The sequence below is a fragment of the Stegastes partitus genome, unplaced genomic scaffold (assembly GCF_000690725.1).
Source record: "Stegastes partitus isolate 25-593 unplaced genomic scaffold, Stegastes_partitus-1.0.2 Scaffold89, whole genome shotgun sequence".
NCBI classification, from domain to species: Eukaryota; Metazoa; Chordata; class Actinopteri; family Pomacentridae; genus Stegastes; species Stegastes partitus.
The window spans coordinates 9,559-33,271 of NW_007577820.1; the positions used below are offsets into that span (position 1 = coordinate 9,559).

Consider the following 23,713-nt stretch of genomic DNA (forward strand, 5'->3'; position numbering starts at 1 on the left):
AAAATAACTGAATTAAAATCATTGTTTTTGCTATTTACAAACACATAATAAAATAAGAGAAATAACTAAAAAATATTAAAATATGTTAAATAAAACAACAAATCCAAATAAAATTTAATTTAGAACAAAAATATAATGAAAACACAATAAACTAATAAGTGTAAAATAAAACATAGTTAATAAAATGTAATAAAAAATAGAGTATACTACTCTTACTAAATGAATGTCCACAAACAAACTTAAATAAAAAGTAAGATAAAAAAAATAGAATGTGATAAATAAAACACTATTTTATTATTAAAACAGGCATATGAAAAAAAAAAATACCTGGCCAAAAACAGTCGGGAAGTTTTCATAGCAGCTGGTGAAAAAGTTAAGAAATGATAAATGAATGATTAAAACAACAACAAAAAACTATAGTTATGTGTATGAAAGAAAGGAAGTTTTATCAACATCTAATCAACATAACCCCCGTCTTATCTTGTCTTATTCTATTTTGTTTTATTCATTTTATCCTATTTTATCTTATCGTATCTAATCTCATCATATCATATCATATCATATCATATCATATCATATCATATTATATCATATTTTATTTTATCTTGTCTTATCTTAACGTAATAAAAGTTGAACCAGACCTTTATTTTGAAGGCGCCTCCTGTCTTTCGTGTCGAAGTTGCCGTTTTTCGGTGTGAAAACAAACGGAGAACTTTCCCAGACCGCAGAACTCTCACTGTGCCACCGCTTCTCACGCCGTGTTGTTGTTTGTTTACCTGTTTACGTGTTGTTTGTTTGCCGGGATGAGCCTCCCTCCGTGAGTCCACCTGCGGCGCGAACCTCCTCCAGCCTCTCGCCGCCTCCAGCCTCCGTCTCCGCTCCGCCGGGAGTCCGGTCGGTCCGCCGGGAGATGAAGCCTCAGTAGCGGAGTGGGACACCGAGCGGAGCCGAACCGAGCCGAGCTGACCCGGTTCCCGTGAGAGCCGGTTTGAAAGCCCCGCAGACGGAGACAATGAGAAGATGAAGCCGCTCCTGTGGATTGTTGTGTTTTTGCTGCGGAGTCCGGCGGGGAGCTGCGGGAACGGTGAGTGAACGAGCTCATTACGGCCGCTAGCGGCTAATGTGGCTACAGCCGGACTCCACCTGAAAGACAGCAGTTTTTAGAGTTATTCACATTCCGCTAAATATTCACACCTGAATGAAGTTACCTGGAGATATTTAATAATGGAGCTTGTCATTAATTCGGCGTACATTAGCACATCCAGCAGCAGGTTTTTAAAGCACTTTTCTTAACTTTTTTTAATCGCTTTAACCACTCTACGGGGGTCGTTTGCCTCAACCTGAATCAGTAAAACATCACATTTCATCGAATAAGTTGCTTCTTAGTTTGATGTATTTATGCTGAATTAACCAAGAACCTGGTGTTAAACTAAACACGAGTCTCTGCAAGAGAGGAAACTTGTTTACAAGCTAATTAACCTTAAATTGTACCATTTTTGAAAGGGTTTTCTGTATGCAGACTCAAACCAGAGCTCAGTGGGCAAAGTGCAGGCTTCTGAGGGAATGTGAGCTGCACACAGCTATCATCTTATCCAGGACACACATGACTATGGGCACATCAACAGCCTCTATAGGGAGGTAAAATCAAAGCAGCTGCAGTACGCCGATCAGAAACTGTATATAAAGGTAATATAGGATCAGTAAATGCTGTAAAAACCTAAACTGAAATCCAACCTCAGCTGTTTACAGGACAAATACAGGAACAAAACCAGTTTCTGATGGACCACAATGCACTGCACTCGACTGGCAGAGGAGCTCTTGGCAGATTTCAAACATTGAACAGACCGAAAATAGCAGATATAAATGTCAGTAAGATTCTAAAGCATTAGAATGTGTTCAGGATGTAATGATTATAGATGTGTTTTTTTCTTTACTATTAACACTGATTGATCAGTGGACCAGCAGCCAATAAGAGGCTCCACTTTGAGCAATTTTTCTTAAATTGCATTTTTTCTCTTTCCTGTAAAGTGAAACGTGAGTAAATAATGAGTTTGTGTGAAAGCTGCAGGTGCACTCTGGGTAATGTAGGCAGCTTTTGTGATTGATTACCTCCCTCCCTTTGGCATCATTTCTGGGTATAAACTGATGACTTCACCGTTATTACCTGCACGGAGGCTGCTACGTCATGATGTCATCAGGAAAGGACGGTGATGTCACCTGTTTCTCCACTGATTGGATGTTTTATTACAGTTTTTGTCCTTTGGTCCCATTAAATCAGCAGAGTCGTCTTCTGTCTGACGACTGTATCTGGATCACTGTGATGCTGAAGGAAACTAAAAACAGACAGATGCTCAGGCAGCTTCTGGACTGTTTTATGGAAGTGTTAGAAATGCAGTTATTACACAAACATAGTAAACAGCAGCAGTTAGTTCGACCCTGTGCAGCATCACTTAAGTGTCACGTGAGTCTAAACTGTATCAGCTCTCAGTATCTTCACTATTCTTAAGTTGTGCATTTTCAGAAAAGAAACAATCAAAGACGAACACTTAAGAAACACTATATTGAAAATTCAGACCCCAAGGTATGAACTCAAAGCAGCCAAAGTGAATCCAGCTGTGACCACTGAAACTCAACATGAGCTGTGAAGAGCAGAACAGAGGAAGAGAAACATCTGACTGAGAGACCTGACAAAGATGGAAAAGGATCCAGGAACTAAAACCCAGCGCAGCCCAGTGTGAGCAGTAACCAGGAGGTCCAGAAGGAGCCATAGTAGCACTGATCAGGGCTGCAGTGGTCGTCCTCCTACAATGACTCCACGGACAGTCAACTACTGTCACTATGGAGCTGTGAACACCAGACAAAGGCAGCTGCTTCAGACTTGGCACAGGGCTTATCAGTGGAGACCAGAGTTAGTGTGAAGCTCACACACTTCAGAGCATCAACCTCTATGGACGGAGGACCAGAACTAAACCCTTTCAGCACAGAACATCCAGATAAAAGTTTGCTAAAGAACATGAACAGAAGCCCGATGGATGCTGGAGAACATTCTCTGGTCAGATGAAGATCAATGTGTTGGGCTCAGATGGAGTCCAGATGTTTGGTGTGAACCTGACCAGGACCACCACAGTGGATGCATGGTCCTGACAGTGAAGCACGGAGGTGGCAGCATCATGATATGGGGCTGCATGAGGGCAGAAGGTGTTGATGACGTTTATAGATGAATGTCTGAGGATAAACCAGAATACTGGCTGATGCCTCCCAGTCTGCAGAAGCTGGAAGAAGATAACCTTTGGTGTATCCAGAAGAGAAAGTTAGAGCAACATAACCCCTCCAGTAAAAAACAACTGGAGAAATGTGTGAACTCTGGTCCTTCATGCTGATGAGGATCGAGTCTGTCAACAGAAATAAATGTGGACATGTGAAGCACTGAAAAAGGGGAACTGACTCCTGCTGCATTGAGTTTTTACTGCGGCGTCTGTATTGTTAATATAGTACATCTAAACATCAACGCAAATGCTGTGCTGTTCTGCTCAGAAGTAATCAGATTACTGTAAAGGCGATGCAGTTTAGAAGAAGTGATGTTTGATGTGTATCAAGGTCGAGACCATTGGAGTTCTCTTATAGGCAGAATCCCAACGATTCTCAATGTGATCAACACAAAACACGAATTTAATTTAACAGTCTGAGAGGAGACAAATGAGGACAAGGTGTTAATTGTGGTTGTCCAGGTAACACTGACTCCTCCCCCTCCTCCTGCAGGTGTGGTGTTCACGAAGCACCCGTCCAATCAGACGGTGTCTCAGGGGAACGAGGTGAGGCTGGGCTGTGCTGTGGAGGGCGTCACGGAGCCCGAGATTACGTGGATGAAGGACGGGGAGAAGCTCTACAGCACCGACCAGGTGTTCCTCACTCTGGGAGAACAGCACTGGGAGACCTCGCACAGGTGCAGCTCCGCCCACACACAGTCAGTCAGTCAATCAATCAATCAATCAATCAATCAATCAATCAATCAATCAATGAGAGCCGACAGAACAGCTCCACGGCTTCCATCCATGCTCCCTGTTTCCTTGGATTCATTAAGTCAGTGATGGATGCTGTAGCAGCTGTTTGTTCAACACATTATAGAATATTGATCAATATGTTCCATCTGATTCCCTTAAACTAAAAGAATAACATTTACACGACCTGCGACACCTGGATGATCTACCTGGAGGTTACTGTGTCTAATCAACCAAAGGCTTTCCATTTGTTGTACTTCTCTCTACATTTTGTGAATTCAGCTTTAACGGATTTTCCAAAACACACAAACAACCGTTAAAACGAGCAGAGTGGTCAGGTTGTGTCTCCTTGTGGTTGTTTTGCGTCTCTTTGTGGTCATTGTGTGTCTTTTTGTGGTCATTTTGCATCTCTTTGATGTTGTCTTGTATCCGTCTGTGGTTATTTTGTGTCTAGTTTTTTTGCATCTCTTTGTGTTTATGTCTCTTTGTCGTCTTTTCGCGTCTCTTTGTGATTGTTTTATGTTTTTTTGTGATCGTTGTGTGTCTTTTTGTGGTCTTTTTGCATCTCTGTGGTTGTTTTGTGTCTGTCTGTAGTTGTTTTGCATCTTTTTGTGGTTATTTTCTGTCTAGTTTTTTTGCATCTCTTTGTGTTTGTGTCTCTGTCGTCTTTTTGCATCTTCTTGTGGTTGTTTTGTGTCTTTTTGTGGTAATTGTGTGTCTCTCTATGGTCATTTTGTGTCTTTTTGTGATTTTTTTTGCACCTTTCTGTTGTTGTTTTGTGCCTATTTCTGTTGGCCATTTGCAGCCTCTTAAATGTGAATATTTTCTGTTTTTTTTCCTCGTCTATGTCAGTAAACTAAATATTTTTGGACAAAACAAGACAGCTGTCATCTTTAGGACTCACCGATCCACATCTTTCACTATTTTTTGACATTTTAGAGACCAAACAACTCATCAATTAATCTGGAAAATAAATGTTTGCTTGGTTCAGAACAGCCGTAGCGACAGGTGAGTCATGTGAATATTTTAAGCTTTTCTTTATCATGTGTGACATTAAACTAAAACTGAAGATGTCACTTTGAAGCTGAAATTTGAAAGTGCATTTTTCTAAAACGTTATACTTCTGACAACAAAACATCAATAAACCATTTTGTCTATAAATTGGCTGGAAAATTATAAAAGAATGCTCATAAAAAATCTCCTGCAAACAAAAATCACATCTCCAGATGTCTCGTTTGGTCACAAACTGTGACGATTAATCTATTAGTTGTCAAATAATAATTTAATCACCAACTTTTTTGCCACTTTGTAGTTTTTAAAGCTTTTTAAAGTCTGCTCTCTGTTCGTCCTGACACACAGATTTAACCGTACGCTGATGATGCAGTGATTTACGCTGCTTCCATAGTTGTTAATGCAAAGAGCCATATTCCAACATGAGAAGCCAAATGTGATCAAAGGTGTTTGTTTGTTCTCCTCTGAACTGATAACTGATATTAGATACAAGCCTGAAGTGATTTAAATGTTGTATTATTTTGAGCTTATAAAACAACAGAATCAGGATTAGTTTTACTATGTGTCCTCTGTCTGCTTCCTGATGACGTTAAAACCACCATGAAGTCCGGCTGAGTTTCTGACTGGCAGTGTGTCTGCAGGTCGGTGTTTCTGTTGGTGTTTCTGCTGTTTGATGGTTAAACAGCGGATCAGGTGTAAATACAGGCGACGCTGCAGTTTGCTTTGAACACCGACTGACTGCTGCTCTTCCTCCTCTGACCGACTTCATCTTCCTCGCTCCTCCAAGGACACGTCAACGCTCGTTCAGAGGCTGAACCTTTATTCTGAAAGGGTTCTGGTTCCAGGTCATGTAGTAATCCAACGTGTCGCTGGTTCCAGTTCACTTTCTAGCTTTGGGTATTTCAGGTACCAGCGTGAATCTGTAATGTTCAGGTTCTAACAGTGTTTTTTTTTAAACATAATGGAGGGCAGAGCTGCAGTTCACAGGTTGACCTGATGGTGGCAGCGCTGTCTCTCTGCTCCAGTGTCTCAACTCAGACTCACTGATACAGAAGTTTGTCTGCTCAGCTTGTTGTCCCAGTCGCATGAAAGAGCAGGTTTCCGTTCTGTTGTTGTGGTTCCAGCACAGGCCCAGTATTCCATGTTCTGGTTGATGTTCTCATGTTCTGTGTTGTGCCTCTGGTCTCTCATGTTGTGATGTTTTGTGTTCTGTACTCTTGTTGCAGTCCGGGGTTCTGTATTCTGTGTCTTGGGTCTAGTTCTGATGTTCTGTGTTCTGATGTCCTAATGTGGTGCTCAGGGTGCAGTCCAGGCTCTGTGTTCTGGTTCCCAATGTGATGTTCCAAAGTTCTGATAGTCTGTGTTCTATTTCCAGTCTAGGTTCTGTATTCTGGCTCTAGTTCTGATGTTCTGGTTTCAGCCCAATTTCTGAAGTTCTGATGATCTGAGATGTGGTTCCAGCTGTGATGCTCTGTGGATCTGGTTTCAGTTTTGATGTTCTGTGTTCTCATTCCAGTCCAGATGCTGTACTCCGGTACCTGTTCTAGTTGTGATGTTCAGTGTTGCGGTCCTGGTTCCACTTCTTCCAATGTTCTGTTTTCTTATGTTCTACTTCTAGTTGTGATGTTCTACGTCATGGGTCCAAATCTAATGTTCTGTGTTGTGGTTCTGATACCAGTTCTGATGTTTTAGTGCCAGTTCAGAGATTCTGATGGTCTGCGTTGTGGTTCCAGTTGTGATGCTCTGGGTTGTGGATCTGGTTTCAGTTTTGATGTTCCGTGGTGTGGTTCCAGTCCAGATACTGTGCTCTGGTACCTTTTTTAATGTTCTGGTTCTAGTTCTGATGTTGTAGTTCTAGTTCCAATGTTCTATGTCATGGTTCCAAATCAAATGTTCTGTGTTGTGATGTTCTGTGTTGTGGTTCTGATACCAGTTCTGATGTTTTAGTGCCAGTTCTAACATTCTGCTGGTCCAGTTCTGTGTTCTGTGTTGCGTTTTCTGTTTCTGTTCAGATGTTCTGATGTTCTGTGTTGTGGTTCCAGTGTGAAGTCGGTGCAGCAGCAGGATGCGGGTCAGTACTGGTGTGAGGTGGAGTTCCATGGCCTGACGTTCTCCTCTGAGCGGGCCTGGATCACAGTGGAAGGTGAGACCCTGTTCCATCTGCTGGAGGACTCTACCTCCCATCATGCACCTCCCTCACTTGCTCTGTCTCCTGCAGGTGTTCCTCACTTTGTGCAGGAACCTCAGGACGTGGCGACGTTCCCCAATGCTCCCTTCAACCTCACCTGTGCAGCTGTCGGCCCTCCGGAGCCCGTCGAGGTTCTGTGGTGGCTGGGAGGAGTCCAGGAGGGAGAACCTCAACCGTCGCCATCCGTCCTCCACGTCTCAGGTCAGACAGAAGTCACACCTGGAACCAAACATACTGGGCAGGTGCATCATGGGAGATGTAGGATCCAGTGTTTGTGGACTGGAAGAGAGTTACTTCATATAAAATCAACAAATTAAAAAAAGTTCCTCCCAAACCTCCTCAGAACTACCTGGTTCTTTATCTGCAGTAACTTAACTACTGACCAGAGTTCTACCTTCAGACTGTGAATGTTCCAGAGTTCCAGGTCCTTGAAGTCCACAGAGGAGGGTCCAGATTGATCACTTTAATTGACTTTTTCCATAATTTCTGAGCCTCAGAACTTCATCAGTACAGCAGATGGACACATGACATTTAGGAGGAAGAACACATCTGGGTTCTGGTAGAACCTGACACCAGATCAGTTCTACATCCATCTGGGGCTCAGATTAATTTTCGGTTCATAATGGTGAAAAGGCCAAAAAGCATTTTACAGACCTGTAAGCGTAGTTAATGAACGTCATGTTGGACCAACTGTTGACATGAAGGTCATTTATACGAGTTATTTGGGTAATTTCTGTGTAATTTTGGACTGTTTTAGGTCAATTTGAACTATTTTATGGTCATTTTTTTACATGTTTAACTCAATTTTATTATGTTAGAAAACTGTTTGACCACAGAGTGAATCTTGTCTGTAGATGGTTCTGGTGTGTTCTGGAGGCAAAACGGTCCTTCCATCGTCTAGAACTGGTTCTGACCAACCACCATCACACATGCTGATATGAGCCTGGAAAGTTTACCCAGAATGCACTTTGTAAAGTTTCCTCTGGTGAATGATCAGAACCAGAACCACTGGTTACCACTTACATAAAATCTGTTGACGTGGCACAAGAATCGTCCAGAGTGGCTTCAACATGTGTCCAAAACGACTAGAAATGAGTCAGATTGATTCAAAGATTATAGATTAAAGTCACGCATGACGGAAACCAGATCCATTGTTCAGACTGAGACACCTGGATGGATGTAGAACTGATCTGGTGTCAGGTTCTACCAGAACCCAGATGTGTTCTTCCTCCTAAATGTCATGTGTCTATCTGCTGCACTGATGAAGTTCTGAGGCTCAGAAATGATGGAAAAAGTCCATTAAAGTGATGAATCTGGACCCTCCTCTATGGACTTCAAGGACCTGGAGCTCTGGTAGAAGGTAGAACTCTGGTCATTAGATGAAGTCACAGTAGAAGGATCAGGGCTGACAGGTTTCCATAGAATGAGCTGATTATTAATAATCACAGCTCCTGCTTGTTTTCCTCCGATCGATGCCTGAGTCACTCTGGAGTCAGTCAGGTTCTGCCGTTGCTTCATCGCCTCATTGTGTTGCGCTTGTGTTCGACACATTCTGCAGCTGTGACTCACACACATGTGAACGCTGGATTTAACACAAAGGTCAGAGCTGGCGGCGCTCAGGAATCAGGTCTCATGACTGAAGTGTAGCGAGATAAACACACGTAGAAATGCTGCACGCTGGCTTTATGTTTTTGTTGTGTCGCACAGTAAATGTCGACGTGAAGCTTCCCTTTTGTCGCAAATCAAATCACGACGTCGGTCAGAAAAATCACGTTTATTTTCCACAAATTGTTCAAGTTTCAACACATGCAGAGACAGATCTTCCTGCATATGTGAAAGACAGAGCAATTAATCAATTAGTTGTCGACAATTACATCAATCGTCAGCTATTTTGGTAATTTGTTAATCAGATTAAGTGTGTTTGTTTTTTTTTGTTTTTTTTTTAAATAAAACCGTCCTAATTAAATGATTGCAGCTTCTTAAATGTGATAAATGTGTTTTCTTTCCTCCTCTGTGACAGTTTTTTGTTTTTAATATATAATTTTCTGATATTTTAGAGGCCAAACAGCTGATCGATTAATCTAGAAAATAATCCACAAATAACTGTTGTAGTTGATTCTCTTTGTGGTCATTTTGTGGTTGTTTTGTGTCATTTTCTGATAGTTTTGTGTATTTTTTGTGCTTGTTCTCTGTATTCTTTGGGTCGTTTTTTTTTTTTTTTTGTGGTGGCTGGCTTTTTTTTTTCTTGCAGTATTTTCTGGTTTCCTTCTTACTCTTGACGGTAAACTGAACATCTTTGGACAAAGCTGACACACATTTCTGACTGTTTTCTTACCGAACAACTAGTCGATTAATTCGGGAAAAAATGTTTGATGGATAATTGTAGTTCTGTTGTGGTCTTTTTGTTTTTGGTTGTTTTACGTCTAATTTTGTTCTTTTTTTTACGTCTCTTTGTGGGTTTTATTGCGCCTCAGTTTGGTGGTTTTGCGTCTCTTTGTGGTTGTTTTGTGTCTTTTTGTGGTTGTTTTGGTTTCTGTGGTGGTTTTGTGTCTCTTCATGGTGGCTGATTGCAGTTTCTTACTTGTGATTATCTTAATAATAATCACAATCAGCTGCAGAACCACTGAGTCAGTGTGAACCTGGCCTCTCCTCTATAATACCAGCGGATCCACACGATTGTCCTTGAGTCACGAGTGCAGAGATTTACTGCACAGTCAGCAGCATTGATCGACGGGATGACATCAGTGGAGCTCTGGCTGCTGATTGGAGGATCCTGTTACACATCAGACAGTTACTGGAAACACATAAACACACACACACGCACACTGTCCTCAGTGAGCCGTGTCATCTTACCGGATGTTGTTTATTCAAGGGACACTCGGCTGTAAATCAATAAAACTTATCTCACGTATTGATCTGCATTCTGGGTCGCCTGCAGCTGTTTAAATCTCAGAGCCTACATCCCCCCACAATGCACCTGGGCCTCCTGACTCACACACAGCAAAGACACAGATGTGTAAAAACAAAGTGTCTCTCAAGAAGGGCGTCGAGGTTTAATGGAACAATCTGTAAGTGACCAATAACTAATCAATAGCTGTGTGTGTGTGTGTGCAGGTGTGAACATCAGCGTGAAGTTTTACTGCGAAGCGAAGAACGCCAGAGGAATCTCTGTGTCCAGAACCGGGACGGTCCACATCAAAGGTGAGTCTCTCAGACAGGAGCCTCGGTAAGCTGAGCTGTGATTGGAGGAAGACTCTGTGGGGGCGGGGCTTGTTCAACACTGTCTGTCTGTCTCAGTGTTGCCAGCGGCTCCGGTTAGCCTGCAGGTCCTCAGGATGGTGGACAACAACGTCACGCTGTCATGGCAACCAGGGTTCACAGGCCACTCCGAGCTGACCACCTGCATCGTCCAGGTAACGCTGATACATCTGATCTGTTTAACATTTAAAAACAACGACTTTATAAAGACTGTGTTGAAAACTCAGGCCCCAAAGTAAAAACTCAAAGCAACAGAAGTGAACCCAGCTGTGACCACTAAAACTGAACATGAACATGGTTCTACAATGAGCTGAGAACAGCAGAACCTTCTCAGTTCTGGACCTATGGACTGGGTCTATCTATGTCTGCATCACGGCTCCACATGGAGAAGACCTGAACAGAGCATCATGATATGGGGCTGCAGGAGGGCAGAAGGTGTTGATGACGTTTATAGATGCAGCTTGAATAGTATCGTTGGGCATTTCAGTGATTTTTGTCACTGCTGTTGTGTACTGTATGGCTACACAAACCTTAACCTCCTCCTCCTCCTTCCTCCTCAGGTGTCGAGGCGTTCATCCCGAAGGTGGGATCTTCCCCAGCAGGAGGTCCAGGTTCCTCCTCACCTCCACGTTCTGTCAGGTCTGAGGAGTCACTCCAACTACAGCATAAGAGTTTCCTGTGTGAACGAAGTTGGGGCGTCGCCGTTCTCTCCGTGGCTGCATTTCCTCACACTTGAGTCAGGTGAGACGCTGATGTTCAAAAAAATGACTGCAAAGAGACGCAAAGCTACCTCATATATAGAGGACCACAAAGAGATGCTAACTGACCACACAGACATACAAAACCACCACAAGGAGACACAAAATGACAACAAAGAGATGCAAAACAACCTTAACGAGACACGAATAGACAAAAATGACAACAGAGGACACATAATTACCACAAATAGACTCAGATTCAACCATAAAGAGACAAAAAATGACACAAAAGACTCAAAAACAACACAAAGAGCCTTAAGATGACTACAGTGGACATAAAACAACCACACAGAGATGCAGACAAATGACTCCCATCGGGACAGAAATGTTTAGAAGATAAAGGTTTATATTGATCTGCAGTGATTCTTCGTCCCACAGATCGTCTCACTGTGCCGTCAATGCTCAGATTGTTTTATTCTCTTGTTGAAGCCAGAGATGTTGAGAATATGGAGGACGACTTGTGATTTTCTCCATCTCTGTGGTTTCTGCTCTGTTGAACTCTCTGCCGTTCACCCATGTTTGTAACGAGAGTATCAGCGCTCAGCTGTAACATCCGTCTGGTGACTGTAGACGGCTGTTTTCAGTCGGATCACGTCCTGCAGAGACACTGAGCCGAGGAAGAGCTGCTGTTGTTCAGCACATATCGCAGCAGGGACGTTCATATGCAACTGTTAACCAATTATTTGCTGTCAATAATTCAACTGAATGAAAATATATTAAATGATAAACCCAGAAGATGTCAGAAAACATCCAGCTGTAGTTCCTGGTTGCTCCACCAGGTGGAGCCACCTTCTCTTTTTGAAGACTGCACTTAATTTGTGTTTAAGACTGTTGCCCAGAGCATTGTGGGCGTTAAGGCCTCGTCCACTTGTAGCAGCGTGTCCCACAAAACCAAGATATTTTTCTCCTGTCATCCACCCAAAAGCGCAGATTTACGTCATTAAAAACGATTCTTTCAAAAACCTCCGACCAAAGGGAAGATCTACGAATCCTCCGTTTATGCGTCTGTATATGGATGTCAGTAACCGGGTTTAGGTTTAGAAACGTCACTGCCTGCGACTAAATGTGTTCTTACGTCACATGTGCGACCTTGGAAGCAGCGTAGATGCCCTCAGACCTGTGCTGGTGTCGTCTCTGGTCCAGGCCCAGATACTGCTCCACGTACAGGAACACAGGAGAAGGATTAAAGACGGTTATTTTACCACGTCGAGAGACGGAAGCTTCCTCTGATTGGATAGGATGTGGGAAACTACTGCCACCTGAAGGTTTGGCAGCTTATGAATGTGCTTAACGACAAACTCATGCGGTAAGGTGTGGATGGATGTTTCTAAAAACGAGGTGGTGTGGAGGGGGAGGATATTGTGGATGAGGCCTAAACTAGCAATGGGCACCATGACAAAGACTTCTGTGGAGGTTAATGACCTCCAACCAGAGCTCATGAATAAAAGATCAGCTGAAATCTGTTCGGGCAGCATTTCTGATGATGAGTAGCCAATTAAATGGAGCTGCTTTAACAACATGTCCAAGATTAAAAATGGTCTAAATTAATGTCTACTAAACTTTATTCACTTTATGCGATTAACCAATTATGGACTAATAAATGCTGGTTAGGTTAATAGTCCCGTATTGCTCCAGACTTCTCTAATGCAGCTCCACATAGACACCAGTCACACTGATGAGTCCAATATTTACATTTCAGTGCAGCAAAAAATGTTCACAGTGAATTCCCAGCGTCACCTTTTGTGACCGTTTCTACACTCTGGATAGTTTCTAAACACAACATAAATGACTGTAAACAGGAGTGATCGGGATGATCTGGGACTTAAAGGCAGCGAAACGACACTCTTTGGTTTTATTGTCAGCAGAGTTGAATGTTGATGCTTTTGTTGCTGCCTGGTGCTGAAGTCCTGCAGGAATACGAGGCCACGAACCCGATATTTATTAAGCAAGTTTCTTGGGGACAGTCTGCGTTTTAATTCAGAAGATCAGCTGTGACAGTAAAGTTCTGCTCCAGCCAGGCTTCATGTTGCTGTTTTTTCATATTGCAGTGGTTAGCGTGGTGGGTCGGACGATGTGACGCTGAACTGCTGTAAAATCCTTCAAAACATTATTAATTTAAATGGTAACTGTAAAACATGCTGTAAACACTATTCATACCAAAAATCTGTGTTTTTAAAAGTGTTTTTCTTTAACAGTGTGTGACCTTAAAATCACTGTTTTACTGCATTTAAATCAGCAATAACATAAATATTTTTGCAAATATTTGCAGTTATATGAAAGAAAAATTATGTGGAATAAAGATGCAAACTGGTAAATCATTTTTCGATGCTTTGTTAAATTGCAAAAAAAATATCTAAGTATTAATTTCCACGTTGACTGTAAATAGAGCAAACACTGACAACTGTATTTAAATCAGCTAAAACTCATTATTTTACTGATAATTTAACATGATTTGGAAGAAAAATGATATATGTCGAGGATTCAAAAATGGTAAATCATTTTTCTAATTGTTATTTTACTGATTTTGCCTGCTTTTTTAAAAATACAGATAAAATATAGTAAAATCTTAGGATTTTTTACAAAATTTATTTGTTGACTGTGAAAGAAAACAGGCCAAAACTCTAAATAATGTCCACATATAAAAACATTTTAAAAAAAAAATATGAATTGGTTATTTTACAATGTGACACCGTGAAAAAAAACAATTATCATTATTTTATAGATATTTTCTGTTATTTTCTACACTTTTTGAACATCACAATATCCCACTGTTTCCTAATATATTAATTTAAATATATTAATAGCTAATATACAGTTTTTACTGTATTTTTTCCAGTGCAGTTGAAGCACCTGCATCCTCCGCTCATTTATTCAGGTTATTTCTTCCATTCTTCCTCCGTCTGTACGTATTGGACTCGACGTGTGAGCAGCTCGGCGACTCTCAGAGTTTTTACTGGACGTGTAGAAAGTGGTGACGAGTTTTTTCTACTGTTTCATCAGTAAACAGAGGAGCTGCTGGTTTCCTGCTTCACAGCTGAACTCTGAGGCTGTTTGTTTGTGTTTGTTCAGTGTGTGTGTGTGTGTGTGTGTGTGTGTGTGTGTGTGTGTGTNGAGAGTGTGTGTGTGTCCAGCTGGATCCGGTCCAGTAGATTCCAGTCCTCTCCGTACAATCAGCTTTTGTTTGTGGCCTAAATCCACATGAAAGGACTCGGCAGCGGCCTCTGCAGCGCCGCCTGCTGGAGCCGCGAGCTGCGAGCGTCCGGCGGCGCCTTCACATGCAGATCACACTGCAGCTCCGAACACACTCGGCCTCATTCACAGAGAACTGAGCTGAACCTGCAGCTTCAGGAGCGAAACACAGCAACAGAAACGAATCACAGTTTGGAGACGCATAGCAGAGGCAGAAAAAAAGATAATGTAAACAAACCCCAAAAAAAGCTATAATCATAATAATCCACATTATTTATCACGGTTGGAGCAGAATTAAACATTTCAGGACTGAAATGAGGGAAATATTGATGCTCTCAGCAGCATTTACAACATTAGCGAGGTCTGAAGAAACTTTTACTAAAAACAAAACAGCAGCAGCTTTTCTAAACTTCACATTTGTAGCTCATGAGCTGCATTTATATGATGTACATATCATACAAACACAGCGTTGCCACTGCTACCTAAACTCTCTGATTCTGTTCAAGGTTTACTTGTTTGTTATTTTGGACCCAAAGATAAAATATTTTGCTGAATTTTGAGAATTTCATTTGTTTTTAAAAATGCATTTTTTGGATTTTCATCCTAAAAAAAAAAAAAACAAAAAAACATCCTACCTGGGAAATTTTTGCCATTTTAGGGGTTTGTTATCTCCAGAAATAAAACTCCGACAACCATGAACTTTGCTGAGGATTCAGACAGAATAGATTCTAGCAGATTTAAATGACTGATGGCTCCAACATAGGCCCAGGTTTTAATACTGGCCTTTAAAAATTGAAAAGAAGTGCAAAAATTGTGGCACCAAAAACGTTCCAATACAGGTTTATATATGGGTGTGCGTCTACGGCTGAAAGTTGGTGAAGTTTTAACCAAAGACTGTATTTTTAGGATGAAATATGGATCCATCCATATATATAAACACTTGCAGGAACTTTCTGGGTCACAATACCACTACCAGTTAAGATATTCTGCACTCAACGAACTCAGCCTGTGTCCGCAGAACATTTCATGGTTGTGGGAGTTTTATTTCTGGATATATCGAACATTTAAAATCGCCCAACATTGTTTGAGTGTGAAAATAACAAATTCTGATGTCTGAAAACCATCATTTTTCCAGATAACAAATAACTAAACTCTGAACAAATCCTGAGACGATGCAGCAACATGTTTCTGCCTGAACTGAGCCTTTTGTTGACGATATTGTTTACATGGAAACATGCAGCAGATGTTAGCCTCCACCCAGCAGGGGGTGCTGCTGCTCTGTAACTGACCCAGACCATGTTGGTTCTGCCTGCAGTTCCCTCGGCGGCCCCCAGGAACCTGACCTTCGACCTGTCGGAGCAGCAGCTGGCTCTGAACTGGGCGAAGCTGCAGGACGACGAGCTGCAGGGGAAGCTGTTGGCCTACAAGGTGCAGTGGACTCTGGGAGGAGAAGCTCAGGTGAGACGGGCTGCACCGGAGTCCAGAGGAAGTGCTGACGTTGTTACCGCAACATAGGAAGCAGAAAGAAAATGGCTGCATGAATACGTACAAGTACAGCTTAAAGTATTAGACGTTTCTATTATTTGTGTTATTGAGGACAGATGAAGGAATCGGACCTTCATGTGGTACCATTTGGATCCTAATGAACTGGTCCCGGACTGTGTGGCTAACATGCTGTTGTGTGTATATGTGATGGTGTCTGCAGGAGCCGCTGCTGTTTAAGGAGAACTCTGCTCAGCTCTCAGGAGGAGGACGCTTCTTCAACGCCTCCTTCCAGGTGTCGGCCTGCACCGCGGTGGGCTGTGGACCCTGGAGCCCCCCGGTTCTGGTGCTGCCCGCCTCAGGTAGATCCCCTGACACTTCAAACAGACATCAGACGACCGCAAAAAGACTTGAAACGACTACAGACAAAACACACGCAAAACAACCAAAAAAAGAAGCAAAACAGCCGCAAAGATGCTAAAAGCAACAACAAAAAGATGCAAAACAACCTAAATAGACTCATAAAAGCCACAAAGACACACAAAATGACCACAAAGATACACAACACAATCACAAAACCATCACAAACAGACATGAAACGACTACAGAGATGCAAAACAAGCAAAAAAGATGCAAAGCCACTACAAAGACACTGAAAATAACAAAAAGATGCACAACAACCAAAATGGACTCAAAGCAGCCTCAAAGAAATGCAAAGTGAACACAGAGGCACAAGACAATCACAAAACCACCACAAACAGACATGAAACAACTACAGAGATGCAAAACAACAACAAATAGATGCAAAACAACCTAAATAGACTCAAAAAGCCACAAAGACACACAAAACAACCACAAAAAGACACAAAACAACTCCAAACAGATGCAAAACAACCACAAAGACACTGAAAACAACAACAAAAAGACACAAAATGACCAGAAAGAGTCACAAATAACTACAAAAAGTCATGAAACAACTACGAATGGATGCAAAACGACCACAAAGACACACCAAACTGTCATGGTTACCTGTTGATTATTGTCTGGATTAATCGATCAGTTGTTTGGTCTCTAAAATGGCAGAAAACATTAAAAAATGTAGATTGTTGTTTCCAAGATGAAAAAGTCTTGTTCTGTCCAAAGATGTTCAGTCGTAGAGGAGAAAAGAAACCAGAAAATATTCACATCGAAGAAGCTGAAATCGGACAAATTAGATTTTTAAATGGCTAATTTTACCACAAGAATGACTTTGACTAATTGATTGATTGAGTGATTGATTGATTGATCAGTCTGCCTCCCTGCTGGTCCCTCAGTGCAGCTCCAGGCCCAGCGGAGCCACATGTGGGTCGGGCTGCTGCTCGGCCTTCTGGTGGCCACCATCGTCGGCCTGCTGCTGACCGTCGTTGCTCAGCGTCGAGGGAAAGAAACACAGTTCGGGTACGAATGTTTGCTCAGACTCACACAGCTCAGATTGTATTGGTCTAATGTTGAGCCTAACATCAGCCCAGCAGTACAGAAATATTAGCCTCGCATTAGCCTAATATCAGCCTAATATCAGCCAGATAAAAGGGGAATGTTAGCCTAGGATCAGCCTAGCCTAAACCTAATATTATTTTATGATTGGTCTAGCATTAGCCTAGCCTCAGTCTAGCATTAGCCTAATATTAGCCTAATATCAGCCAGATAAAACGGGATATTAGCCTAGTATAAGCCTAGTCTAATCTTACTATTATCCTAATATTAGCCAGTAATCTGCGAATTATTTGTAATATTTGCCAAATAGTAGTCTAGCATCAGTCTGATATTATGCTAGCACTAGCCTAACTTAAGCCTAGTGTTAGCCTAGCATTAGCCTAATATTATGCAGGATGTCACTTGGTGTGTAGCATGTTGTGTGTTCAGTGTGTAACATGTTTGTTGTGTGTCTCCAGTTCGGCCTTCAAGAGTCCGGGTCCTGAGAGTTCAGTTTCCTTCACTGCAGCTCGATCCTTCAGCAGAAGTGCCGCTGATCAGGAGAACACCTGTAAGTCAAACACCTGAGTGTTGTCGTCAAACATGGCTGTTTGAGTGTTTGTGCAGTGTTCAGTGTGTGTCTGTGTGTCTCCCTCCAGTGGACAGTTTGGGCATCAACGATGAGCTGAAGAACAAACTGCAGGACGTCCTGATTCCAGAGAGGCTGCTGACGCTGGGACACATGCTGGGCAAAGGTAACAATAAAGTCCCAAACAGTTCAGAAATTGTCCAAAAACTCTTAATGATGGAATATTTACAAAATGAATATTAATAAATATATAAAAAAATTAAATAAAATATGTTAAGATTGCAAAAAAAGTAGAAGATGATAGGACATCAGTAATACATTAAATGTCAAAGAAATATTACAGAATATGTGAAAAAAAATCAGAGTAATATGTCTGAAGAATGAAAAAATGAATATTTAATGGAAAATTATTTGTAAAAGTCAATTAAAAGTAAAAAGTCTTGATGAAATATTTGAAATTTATGCCACAAATGTTCTAATTCATGACTAAAATGTCCAAAAGTAAAAATTAGAATTAAAGTTCATGTTGTGTTTACCTGTACAGGTGAGTTTGGGTCGGTGCGTGAGGCTTTCCTGAAGAGCGAAGACTCGTCCGTCCAGAAGGTGGCGGTCAAAGTGCTGAAATGTGAGTCAGATGTTGCTTCTTCTTCTTCTTCTTGGTGTTTGTGCAGCAGAAGCGTCGTACTAACGTCAGTGTGTCGCCTCCAGCTGACATCACCTCATCAGGAGACATCGAACAGTGTCTGAAGGAGGCGGCCTACATGAAGGACTTCCACCATCCCAACGTCATCCAGCTCATCGGTAACACATGCACACAGACACAGACACAGACACACACACACACACACACACACACACACACACAGGTCAACAACTTTGATTGACAGGCCGTCTCGTCCAATAGGAGTGAGTCTGCACCGGCGTCCGAGCCAGCGGCTGCCGATCCCGATGGTGGTTCTGCCGTTCATGAAGCACGGAGATCTTCACACCTTTCTGCTGCTGTCCAGGCTGGGAGATCAGCCATTTGTAAGTCAGGACATTCACCGGTCAGTAACCGATCAGCGTCAGTCCGATCAATACCTGACCTGCCGCCGTGTCTCCACCAGGACCTGTCGCTGCAGACCCTGGTCCAGTTCATGCTGGACATCTCTCGGGGGATGGAGTACCTGAGCAGCAGGAACATCATCCACAGAGACCTCGCCGCCCGAAACTGCATGTCAGTCCACCAATCAGAAAAAAGAACAGAATTACAACAATGGACAGTACTATTAGCCTAGCTTTAGCCTGTCCTTAACTTAATATTGGCCTAGCACTAGCCCCTCATTGCTCAAACATCAACCTTACATTAGCCTAACATTGGCATAGCATTAGCCTAAATGGCCAAATACTAGACCAGTATCAGCCAAGCAGTGGAGTAGCCTCAGCCGAGCAATAGCCTCTAATTGCGCTAACATCACCGTAACATTAGTCTGATATTAGCCTCATATTAGCCTAACAAGCATTAGCATGGCATTAGTCTTGTGTTAGCCTGGTATCAGACTAACCTGGGCCTAGTGTTTACATTAGCCAAACAGTAAAGAAGTATTAGCCTCACATCAGCCAGCATTAGCCTAGTATTAGTCTAACATCAGTGTAGCATTAGTCTATATTAGCCTAGCTTTTGCCTGTCCTTACCTTAATATTATTCTAGCATTAGCCTCTCAGTGCTCCAACATTAGCCTTACGTTAGCTTAACATTGGCGTAACATTAGCATAGCATTAGTCTAGTATTAGCCTTGTGTTAGTATGTCATCAGACCTGCTGCTCAGGTTTACACCTGGTCCACTCAGCTGTCAGGTTGTCACAGTTTTTGATTTTTCTTTGTGAAATTTTGCTTTCGAGACATCAGCCGTGTTAAACTAGAAAATAATTTCTAGATGTGAATGATATTTCTTACAGCGCCACCTGCAAGACCAACTGTAAAATGCAGGACAGTTTGTTCAGACTGTGGCCTGCAGAGGGCGCTGCTGGGTTTCCGTTATAACAAGGTGTGTTTGTGTGTGTGTGTTTCAGGCTTAACGAGAACATGACGGTGTGCGTTGCCGACTTCGGTTTGTCCAAGAAGATCTACAGCGGAGACTATTACCGCCAGGGTTCCGTCTCCAAGCTGCCCGTCAAGTGGATTGCTCTGGAGAGTCTGGCTGACAACGTCTATACAACGCAGAGTGACGTGGTAAACACACACACAACCACGTACAGACAGACGCACACCTGGTATCAGCGACTCAACACAGCTGGCTCCAGGTGATCTGGATCAGCACCAGCCAAAGTGCTCTGACTCAGATGTGTAACGGTATCAGGTATGGATCACATGTGTGTCTGTTTGTGTTTCAGTGGGCGTTTGGTGTGACGATGTGGGAGATCATGACTCGAGGTCAGACTCCGTATCCTGGAGTGGAAAACTCTGAGATCTACGAGTTCCTGATTAAAGGAGAGCGACTGAAGAAACCTGCAGACTGCAGAGACGACATGTGAGCCAACAATACATAAACGTCATCAACATATCATGATGCTGCCACCTCCATGCTTCACTGTCAGGACCATGCATCCACTGTGGTGGTCCTGGTCAGGTTCACACCAAACATCTGGACTCCATCTGAGCCCAACACATTGATCTCCATCTGACCAGAGAATGTTCTCCAGCATCCATCAGGCTTCTGTTCATGTTCTTTAGCCAAATTTAATCATAATGTTTTGTTCTTAGCAGAAAAGAAAGTCTTTATTTTTGTCTTTCGTCTATGCAGGTTAATGTTTTGAACTTCCCTTCAGACTGTGTTTGTGATCATTTTGCATGTTTTTGTGGTTGTTTTGTGTCACTTTTATCTATTTTGTCATCATTTTGTACCTCTTTGTGGTCGTTATGCATGCTTTTGCGGTCGGGCATTGATGGTGCATGTACAAACGTCATCAACACCTTCTGCCCTCATGCAGCCTCATATCATGATACTGCCACCTCTGTGCTTCACTGTCAGGACGATGCATCCACTGTGGTGGTCCTGGTTAGGGAGAGAATCTGAAACCACCATCTTCCACTTCCTCTTCGATTTTCATACATAAACTCATGATTTTTGATGCCACCCGATGCCTTGTGGGGGTGACGGAGGATCATCTAATTTTGTGGTTTTCAGATATGAGACAATGAATCCGGACGCCAACCAAGTATTGTTGTTTTGTGGTTTTTAAACATGATGTCATGAGTTTGACGCCTCCTATCTGTGATGAAGGAGGTCTAACCTTCTCCTCCTTCTTCTGTGGTTTTCAGATATGAGATCATGCACAGCTGCTGGAGTCCGGTCCCGAAGTGTCGTCCCAGTTTCCAGCACCTGGTCGGCCAGCTGGAGGCGCTGTGGCTCAGTCTGTCGCCTGCCCCGCCCTCCAAGGAGCCTTTACTGTACGTTAACCTGGAGGGGGATGAGGGGGAGTTGGGCCGGGGAGGCGGAGCGGTGGGACCCCGGGCTCCGGGGTCGGAGGAGGCGGCGGCTTCAAGCTGGAGCGTCCCCTGGCAGCGGCGGGAGGAGGACGAGGAGAAGGACTGGCTGATGGTGGGGTCGGGGGCGGCGCTCGCCATCGGGGGAGACTACAGGTACATCATCAGCCCAGGTGGACCCCCCGAGGAGGGGGAGGAGGGGGACGGTGCAGGGGGGAGGAGGAGGGAGTCGATGGACATGTTACAGGACGAGGTCAGGGACGACGAGGATGACGTCGTCATCAACGTCTGATCAATCACAGCGCTCCTCCTGCTCCCCTCACCTCATTGGACCAGAGTTCAGCCAGCTGATCACAAAGACGCTCAGTTACGTGGCGGCGCAGCAGCAGGCGAGTGGAGACAAACCGCCGGAACAGACCGACTCCATCACACAATCAGGACCAGTTGTCCCAGTTACCGAGCTGCACTGGTCCCACCTGCTGCCTCCTCACTGCCATCAGCCGATCGATTGATCAGCTGATCGACCAGCAACTGTCTTGGTATCTGATTATTAATTTTTCCAGGAAAAAACTCCGATATTTTCTGGTTTTAGACGCCAGAATTTTAATATTTTTAATGTGATGAAGTAAACTGAAGACTGTTTGTTGCCTCTAACCTCATTTCAACAGCGACCAATCACGACAGTAACCTGCAGATTAATCAATACTGGATTTATCTCCTGGAGTGAAGCAGTTTGAAGACGTCACTCTGGGTCTTTTGTACAGTTCACGGAAAATGATTGATTATTCATGAAATTGATCAGCAGATTGAAGCTTTGTGATTTGATACCACCAGGGGGCGTCGTCATGACGCTGAAACACAGGGTTTTAATTTCATTTTTACACTTTCCTGTTTTTGCATCAACAAATTAGTTAAAAACAAAGCTGCAAATTTTTAATTTTTAAGTTTTGGATTTCTGATCGATCGATTAATCGCCCCGGTGACGTCTCCAACCAAGAAAAGCAACAAACTCTCGATAAGTTTGAAACTTTTTTACTGTTTTCATTTTTAATTTGATTCTTCAAATGGTTTCCGTTTAGTTTTCTGTTAATCGGTTGATCGACTGGTTGTTGCGACCTCGTTGTCATATTTACTGTAAAACTTCTGTGTTCTCGGGGTTTGTTTGGTCATGTGATTCAAATGCACAACACCCATTGGCTGCTTGAAGTTGCTCCGCCCTCTGTTACCTGTGGCCCACGTTTGGGCCGCGAACCTCCAGTTTTGAACCACTGTGACTCTGAGTGTTGTGTGTCTGCTTGACCAGGTGTTTAGTTTCTCACAGGAACAGGTGACGCTCGTGTCTGGGCTGGAATGGTGACTCACCTGGTCGACAGGTGAACGGCAGCCGGACGCTGCTTACTCAACCTGCTGTAATAAACTGGTAATAAAGGTGACTTTGTGGATTTTTTCTCTGAAATTGCTCCCTCCTGACTCACCTGTCAGTCGCCGTCGGAACAGGGAGGCCGTTTTTAAAGCAGGACCGTCAGTGGAAGATGAAATCCTGACTGTTGGTTCTTAGTTTCTTTCGATGAAGCTGTTTTTGTTTTGCTGTTTGGGACATTTTACAGCCAGTTTCTGTTCTGACACTGGAAGACGTGGAGTCTGTCGGAGCTGCACAGTGAACGTTCAGCGTCCACATACTTTTGGTCACTTGTATATTTAAGAACGGTTTTGTGTTTCGCTCTGTGGAAATGTTTGGGGCTGTTTGGTGTGAATTCAGGACGAACACATGAAGCTGTGAGCACTGAAGCAGCAGCTCTGACGGTTTAACTGTGAATTTGTAGATTTGATGTTCGTTAACGCTGTAGCGGTCGACCTGCAACTAATTTTCACTGGTTATTTTCCGGATCGATCGATCAGCTGTTTGGTCTCTAAAGTGTCATAAAATTAATAAAAATGTCGATCAGAGTTTCCTCAGATGTCTCATTTAATCCAAAGACATTCAGTTTACTGTTACAGAGGAAAGAAAGTCGGAAATCTTCACATTTAAGAAGCTGCAATTTATTCTTTTAAACCGACATTAATTATTAAAACGGTCAATATTTGCGCACTGATTGATTTATCGCCGCAGCTCGTGACTGAACGAGACATCTGAGGACGTGGTTTTAGTCGGTGGGAGGTTTTTGTGGGCATTCTTTCATTGTTTTCTGACATTTTGTGGACAAAACGTTTCATCCGTTAAGTGAAACTCGACCACGCCGGAGCTGCAACTAACAATTACTTTCATTTTTGTTTCATGTGACGAACAGTTTTCTCTGTTTTTGTTTTTGCGACGAGTAAAAA

General features: G+C 42.9%; 1 protein-coding gene across 1 annotated transcript; it reads left to right on the forward strand.

The window, feature by feature from the left end:
* The first annotated feature begins 1,020 nt into the window (after positions 1-1,020).
* tyro3 (TYRO3 protein tyrosine kinase) lies at positions 1,021-23,338 on the forward strand. The gene is made up of 19 exons (XM_008277082.1): positions 1,021-1,084; positions 3,760-3,943; positions 7,052-7,152; positions 7,228-7,398; positions 10,312-10,398; positions 10,495-10,610; positions 11,016-11,196; positions 15,718-15,860; positions 16,108-16,246; positions 17,198-17,321; positions 17,816-17,907; positions 17,996-18,091; positions 18,470-18,550; positions 18,634-18,726; positions 18,830-18,951; positions 19,032-19,141; positions 19,978-20,137; positions 20,299-20,435; positions 21,227-23,338. The coding sequence occupies exons 1-19, from the start codon at positions 1,021-1,023 to the stop codon at positions 21,681-21,683; spliced, it is 2,658 nt and encodes an 885-aa protein (XP_008275304.1). The 3' UTR covers positions 21,684-23,338.
* The last annotated feature ends 375 nt before the right edge of the window (positions 23,339-23,713 follow it).